Source organism: Diorhabda carinulata, chromosome 3 (genome assembly GCF_026250575.1).
Source record: "Diorhabda carinulata isolate Delta chromosome 3, icDioCari1.1, whole genome shotgun sequence".
Classification (NCBI taxonomy): Eukaryota; Metazoa; Arthropoda; class Insecta; order Coleoptera; family Chrysomelidae; genus Diorhabda; species Diorhabda carinulata.
The window spans coordinates 916,767-924,702 of record NC_079462.1 but is presented as its reverse complement, the minus strand read 5'-3'; the positions used below and the strand labels follow the sequence as shown (position 1 = coordinate 924,702).

The following is a 7,936-nucleotide window of genomic DNA, read 5'->3' as shown; positions in this document are numbered from 1 at the left end:
TTTTAATCTTGATTTTTCATATTAATATTGAGATTTTCAGACTAAATCATTAATAATAGTGATATATCGAAAGATATATGTTATATTTCAAGTATTATTTAAATAAAAAGATTTAAAAATATCTGGAAATTATTATCAGTAAGTAAATTACAGTTTAGAGATTATGTCAAGCATATTTTAAGTAGGACATTGTTTTTTTTTGTCACGTATCTTTATAAAACAAAACAATAGGTACTTTAGTTTTGATTATATATCAATTTTAACAATATAAAATCTAAATTTCAACGCTAATCTTCTTATTAAAACGAAGTAGCTTTATTGTATCACCCTGTATAGATCCTGTACAAATTATATCGTATGTTTAATCAAAAATACACTTGTTTACATATTTTAAAGGTCTAAGAATATTTATATCAGTCTTCTGATGATGGTTTTTATACTAATAATCGAAATAACCATTAACTTTGACCATCGAGCACGAGGAGGTTGAATACGGTATCCATCTTGCGCCCAGCTTTCTCATACCCAAATTTTCAGTTAATTTACACTTTTTGAAATGTCTACTATGTCTAGTAACTCACGCACTTCAAATCGATCATCATACAATGGATTTTCCTCAATATTTGATCAATCACTGCGTTGTTGGACTCCGTAGATCGTACAGTCTCGTTTAAACGCTGCTATTCAATATTTTACTGTTGATAACGAATAATCAGTCTCACTTAGAGTAGAATCTAGTTGGGTTTGGGGTTGAGGTTGGGGTATTGATTAGGTTAATGTTCACTAAAACGTTCGTTCACTATTAATGACTGCTAAATAAATATTAAACAACGTAGCGTCTTCAAATTTTAAACATATGTCGTATAAATTGTGTACTTTCTAATATACTTCTTCATTACATTTGTTTTTTGTTTCTTTTTGACTGTTTTCCTATTTCTTTTAACCTCGTTCATCAAATATTTTTATCGTTAAGTTTGCGTTTGGGTAAATGAATTATTTATAAATACCCCTGTATAATATTGGATTTATTTTCGGAACAAACATGCCATTAGAGATACACGCTCTTAAAATATGAGTTTAATCACCGTCTTCTTCTTCTTTTTCTTCTTTTTTTTCTACCGTTAACATATTGTATCTCTTGTGAAAGAAACGTAATTTGAATAATGTTCTTTGCAGCATACTTAGGAAAATTAGTTAAAGAGGCATAATACAATGATTATGTTATTCAGGATGAATAAAAGATAACAGCAATTTATCAAATGTAACAACATTAGAACAGTCGTAAGCTACACATAGCCCGTTTTGTCCCTATTTTTAAAACAACATTTCTTCATTCTTACGTTGTCAGATTGAAAGATTACTCGTTTTAAATTAAATACACATAATCAAAATGATAAATTCATTAATTTACGGATTAGATTGAGCTTTTGTTATTGTTAGAAGATACCACTGAACGTAGAAATTGTTGAATTTAGTTAGGAAAACAAAAAAATTGTATTATCTTTCTTATTCTTCTTTTTTATCTAACTTCAAACTCTCGACGATGACATACGTCAAATATTCCACGTTCATTAGCGAATCATCGATATGTGGGGCTTCGTTTTTTTGGACTGTAGCGCAGATTTTGTCTGAAATGCAAGTAATTTGTGATATTCGATGATATTCAGTATATTCTTAATCAGCAGACTTGATATAATCAATTTTCATCACCGTATAAATCTACTGTATGCAAAATCAAATTGTTGTTTGTTTTAATCTCATTTCTATTAGTTGTAGATGCTAATGCATGATTAATTCCGCCAGCAATTTCATTCTAATTCCCAATGGAATCCTCAATGTACCCCATTATCAACGAATTTTTTCATTCTTCTTTTTTATCTAACTTCAAACTCTCCACGATGACATACGTCAGATATTCCACGTTCATCAGTGAATCATTGGTATGTTGGGCTTCGTTTTTTTGGACTGTAGCCAAGATTTAGTCTGAAATGCGAGTAATTTGTGATATTCGATGATATTCACAATATTCTTAACCAGCAGACTCGCTGTAATCAATTTTCATCACCGTATAAATCTACTGTATGCAAAATCAAATTGTTGTTTGTTTTAATCTCATTTCTATTAGTTGTAGATGCTAATGCATGATTAATTCCGCCAGCAATTTCATTCTAATTTCCAATGGAATCCTCAATGTACCCCATTATCAACGAATTTTTTCATTATTCTTTTTTATCTAACTTCAAACTCTCGACGATGACATATGTCAAATATTCCACGTTCATTAGCGAATCATCGATATGTTGGGCTTCGTTTTTTTGGACTGTAGCCAAGATTTAGTCTGAAATGCGAGTAATTTGTGATATTCGATGATATTCACAATATTCTTAACCAGCAGACTCGTTGTAATTAATTTTCATCACTGCATAAATTCACTGTATGTAAAATCAAATTGTTGGTTGGATTTCTGAAACAACAGGTCCATTATCATCTGTTTGCTGCCTCTTTGGAGATGACTTTGAACGTGGAAATTGTTGAATTTAGTTAGGAAAACAAAAATTGTATTATCTTTCTTATTCTTCTTTTTTATCTAACTTCAAACTCTCCACGATGACATACGTCAAATATTCCACGTTCATTAGCGAATCAGCAATATGTGGGGCTTCGTTTTTTTGGACTGTAGCGCAGATTTTGTCTGAAATGCAAGTAATTTGTGATATTCGATGATATTCAGTATATTCTTAATCAGCAGACTTGATATAATCAATTTTCATCACCGTATAAATCTAGTGTATGCAAAATCAAATTGTTTCTTGTTTTAATCTCATTTCTATTAGTTGTAGATGCTGATGCATGATTAATTCCACCAACAATTTCATTCTAATTCCCAATGGAATCCTCAATGTACCCCATTATCAACGAATTTTTTCATTCTTCTTTTTTATCTAACTTCAAACTCTTCACTATGACATACGTCAAATATTCCATAGATGGAGATTTTCACAACCACGATTTTGTATTAAATCACTAAAGTTTCCATTAATTTTTTTCGATTTTAATCACTTCGATTTCGTCATTATTAATTTTTGTTGTTGCAGTTCAATACAAATTATGGAAACCGAAAAAAGCGGAGGATTTTGGAAAACAGCGACCTGTATATTGTTGTGGTTATAGTATTCGACAACATACTTTCCAAAAATACAGAAAAATACGAAAAAAACGAAAATGTGTCATTTCATATATTATTTAATAAAATTATACTTTAAAATTATTGGTAACATCTTTTAAAATGTATTCCATGGCGGATGGATTATCGGATGGTACCTATAAATAAAAATAAATATAATATCAATTAGGTTTAACGAAATTCGATCAATTTTACCATATGTCCAGCATTATTCACCCAATAGAAAGCGAATTTATCATTTTTCCTAACATATCCTTCCATGTATCCATTAATATTGAAAGGAATTCGTTTAGATTGATCCCATGAAGATTTACCTTCGAAATTCAATCTATTTATCCAATTAGCGGTACCTAAAAACATAATTTAGTAATAATTATCATAAATACATACGAAATACATACCGGGTGTATTTATTATTAAATCCAATTGACCGTTATAAACAGCAACAAATACATTGCTATTGTCCAATAAATCTTCCACGACTGAAGTGACTGGTTTCATAAAATCGTATAATAGAGCATTGTATACACTGTAATTAACATCTTGCCATTTGCTTGTTAGGTTTAGAGCAGCAGCTACTTGACCATTCATTATATCATCGAGAGCGTCTCCAAGATTCGAACGATCTATAAAATATTGAAATAAATCAATTAAATAAACGAATTTAGTAAAAAAATATGACTTACACAACCCCATTTTTTTAGTAGTAGCAGCTTGTCTTAATAAAACGTTATAAAAATCGACGTTGTAAGTTTTTTCTTCAATTTCAGCGGTTACATCCCCCCATAAATTGAAAGCTTTAACAAACTCCCCGTTATCTAAAGCAGGTTTTACTTGTTCAGCTATACCTTGAATAGCATTATAACCATCATCGTCGATTAAACCCTTAAAAATCACATTTTTAATTAATAATTATCGTTGAGAGATTGAAAAAAACTTACTAAATTCAAACAATAATCGGCGTAAGCTTCTACGATTTCAATAGAAGATACCCATCCATCTCCTATACCTATTCCTCGTAGGTTAGTATTGATTTCTCCGTTTTGTTGTGCCTGAAAACCATTAAAAACAATTTATATTAAAGGAAAATTATTTAATTTACTCACTCTGTAGATAAAAGCTGCTATATCCGGTGTCATTTTCCCACCGTAGGATTCGCAAAATATATATAAAGGCACCCCATCGAATTGTGGTAATTTCTTGTAAAAATCTTTCAAAAAAACGAGAAAATCTTTTGCTATTTGTGTATTATTTTCAGCGTACGATCCACTTTCATCGATATAACTGAAACCTGTAATTTATAATTATTCAATTAGTTGTAATTGAAAAAAAAAACTATTACTTACCGGATCCAACTGGGTTATCAACGAATAAAACGTTAGCCCATTGAACCCACGTGGTATTTCTTGGTTTTAATTCCAGATCTAATGGTCCTAATTCGGCGAAATTACCGTATCCAGTTGAAGAAGCACCAGGTCCACCTTGTAACCAAATGATCAGAGGTCTTTCCGTTGGATTGGAAACATCTGCTGTGGTATAATGCAACCACCAGAAGATATAAGAGCCCGTTCTGACATTGGAGTAACCCCATTCTTGATCGGTTGGACCGAAACCTTGTCTTCCTAGATGGTTTTGGGGGGGTTGAATTGAATATTTTTATATTAAAAGTTGTTGTATGCTTACCTGCGACTGTGTAAAACAGAAAAGTTGTTAATAGAATTCTCAACATTTTGATGGATGGTTGAGATGAAACTAGTACGTGTATCAAATCGTAGACGTGTTAAAAACGATTTTGTGAAGTACTTTTTGATAATGATCATTTCTACTTCAAATATTATCATTATCTTTTTATCAAGATATCAAAAATGCTTCAAAAACTATAAGAAGACTGGAAAGTATGTAAAAACAAGAATTTTAGATTGTTTCAGAAAGTTATGGATGTCAAAAGGTATTAAGGAAAGTCATTCAAGAAGTTCTTGGTGATGATTACGAAGAATATCCCTTTGAAGATTGTTTCTTGTACTCAATTTTGAATTTTTCTCCAACAACTTGGAAATATTGACCAAGGGAAACGTTTTTATCAAGATTAAAATGTTCTGAAGGACTTCAAAAGGTATTTAAGGGACGAAATATGTTGATGAGACTTCTGTTGAAACGAATTCAACCAAAAAACTATTTAAATCTGTTATCTGTCAATGGAAATGCTACTTGGAAGTCATTTAAGAAGTTCTAGGTGATGATTACGAAGAATATCCCTTCGAAGATTGTTTCTTGTACTCAATTTTGAATTTTTCCCCAAAAACTTGGAAATATTGACCAAGGGAAACGTTTTTATCAAGATTAAAATGTTCTGAAGGACTTCAAAAGGTATTTAAGGGACGAAATATGTTGATGAGACTTGTGTTGAAACGAATTCAACCAAAAAACTATTTAAATCTGTTATCTGTCAATGGAAATGCTACTTGGAAGTCATTTAAGAAGTTCTTGGTGATAATTACGAAAAATATCCCTTTGAAGATAGTTTCTTGGACTCAATTTTGAAATTTTCTCCAACAACTTGGAAATATTGACCAAGGGAAACGTTTTTATCAAGATTAAAATGTTTTGAAGGACTTCAAAAGGTATTTAAGGGACTAAATATGTTAATGAGACTTCTGTTGAAACGAATTCAACCAAAAAACTATTTAAATCTGTTATCTATTAATGGAAATGCTACTTGGAAGTCATTTAAGAAGTTCTAGGTGATGATTACGAAGAATATCGCTTCGAAGATTGTTTCTTGTACTCAATTTTGAATTTTTTCCCAAAAACTTGGAAATATTGACCAAGGGAAACGTTTTTATCAAGATTAAAATGTTTTGAAGGACTTCAAAAGGTATTTAAGGGACGAAATATGTTGATGAGACTTGTGTTGAAACGAATTCTAGCAAAAAACTATTTAAATCTGTTATATGTCAATGGAAATGCTACTTGGAAGTCATTTAAGAAGTTCTTGGTGATAATTACGAAAAATATCCCTTTGAAGATAGTTTCTTGGACTCAATTTTGAAATTTTCTCCAACAACTTGGAAATATTGACCAAGAGAAACGTTTTTATCAAGATTAAAATGTTTTGAAGGACTTCAAAAGGTATTTAAGGACTAAATATGTTGATAGGACTTCTGTCGAAACGAATTCAACCAAAAAACTATTTAAATCTGTTATCTGTCAATGGAAATGCTACTTGGAAGTCATTTAAGAAGTTCTTGGTGATAATTACGAAAAATATCCCTTTGAAGATAGTTTCTTGGACTCAATTTTGAAATTTTCTCCAACAACTTGGAAATATTGACCAAGGGAAACGTTTTTATCAAGATTAAAATGTTTTGAAGGACTTCAAAAGGTATTTAAGGGACTAAATATGTTAATGAGACTTCTGTTGAAACGAATTCAACCAAAAAACTATTTAAATCTGTTATCTATTAATGGAAATGCTACTTGGAAGTCATTTAAGAAGTTCTTGGTGATAATTACGAAAAATATCGCTTCGAAGATTGTTTCTTGTACTCAATTTTGAATTTTTTCCCAAAAACTTGGAAATATTGACCAAGAGAAACGTTTTTATCAAGATTAAAATGTTTTGAAGGACTTCAAAAGGTATTTAAGGGACTAAATATGTTAATGAGATTTCTGTTGAAACGAATTCAACCAAAAAACTATTTAAATCTGTTATCTATCAATAGAAATGCTATTTGGAAGTCATTTAAGAAGTTCTTGGTGATAATTACGAAAAATATCCCTTTGAAGATAGTTTCTTGGACTCAATTTTGAATTTTTTCTCAAAAACTTGGAAATATTGGACAATGGGAATGTTTCCAACAAAACTTGAAGATTTTGATGAACGTTAAAAGTCAGAAAACCAAGATATACAAAAGACATATCGCATATTATATGTAGATCTATAATAATACAAAAAATAAGGCCCATTTTAATTACTTTTCTATAATCAGCTATGGTATAACAACCATGTAAATCAGTTACTAAATTTTGTCATCATTGCCTGTATAGACTTGCGACAATTCGACCATAATTGACAATCGAGTACAACTCAACGTTGTGGGTAACTTATGGCTGCATTAAATTCGATTCTACACGAATATCACTTGCTTTGTAATGGTGTGTAACCCATATAGAATCGATACACCGAACCCATTCAATTTTCGATGTGAATATGTTTTTCTGAACGCAAAATTGACATTAAAAGGAAGCCATGGTGTGGTGTTTATCGTCTAAACACGCCAACGGAGGCTTTTGTGTACGATAAGTGGAATTGTATGTCCGTAATTCAATATAATAATAGTTTTGTTTATTTTTTTTTCATATCATATTTCTATACATTGTTATAAAAATGAAAATATATCTGTTCATACGTACGATATATTGAATTCTATTTGAAACTACGTGATTCGATATCTTTTTCTATGGGGAATTGTGTTCTGTAATCAATAAAACTCCCTCACTCGCTAGCTATGTCTATGGGAATCAAGTTTATGGTAACTGAAATATGTTCAATGAAAAATAGAAAGTTTTCATGACAATTCTACGTATTCCATAGACTCCGACTTGTTTTCATACAAGTTCTATGGGATATAAAAGGTTTTGTTGTGCTCTGTGAACAATATGGAGCGCGGAACTGTTCTATGGGAACCGGAACATCTTCTCATGGATGTGTATGGAACATATTTATCACACTTTCAAATGTTCTTTGGAAAA

At 30.7% G+C, this 7,936-nt stretch overlaps 1 protein-coding gene across 1 annotated transcript; it reads right to left on the bottom strand.

The window, feature by feature from the left end:
- Positions 1 to 3,225: 3,225 nt before the first annotated feature.
- LOC130891905 (retinoid-inducible serine carboxypeptidase-like) lies at positions 3,226 to 4,994 on the bottom strand. The gene is made up of 8 exons (XM_057796988.1): positions 4,868 to 4,994; positions 4,531 to 4,806; positions 4,291 to 4,475; positions 4,126 to 4,236; positions 3,871 to 4,069; positions 3,586 to 3,810; positions 3,380 to 3,534; positions 3,226 to 3,321 (listed from the first exon to the last, which is right to left on the bottom strand). The coding sequence occupies exons 1-8, from the start codon at positions 4,911 to 4,913 to the stop codon at positions 3,253 to 3,255; spliced, it is 1,266 nt and encodes a 421-aa protein (XP_057652971.1). The 5' UTR covers positions 4,914 to 4,994; the 3' UTR covers positions 3,226 to 3,252.
- Between the last annotated feature and the right edge of the window lie 2,942 nt (positions 4,995 to 7,936).

Bases quoted from the DNA above. Each gene is read 5' to 3' on its own strand.
- LOC130891905 (XM_057796988.1), bottom strand. From the start codon at position 4,913: ATGTTGAGAATTCTATTAACAACTTTTCTGTTTTACACAGTCGCAG. The intron at 4,476-4,530 runs GTAAGTAATAGT...TATAAATTACAG, and splicing joins TGATAACCCAGTTGGATCCG to GTTTCAGTTATATCGATGAA. The intron at 4,237-4,290 runs GTGAGTAAATTA...AATGGTTTTCAG, and splicing joins TAGCAGCTTTTATCTACAGA to GCACAACAAAACGGAGAAAT.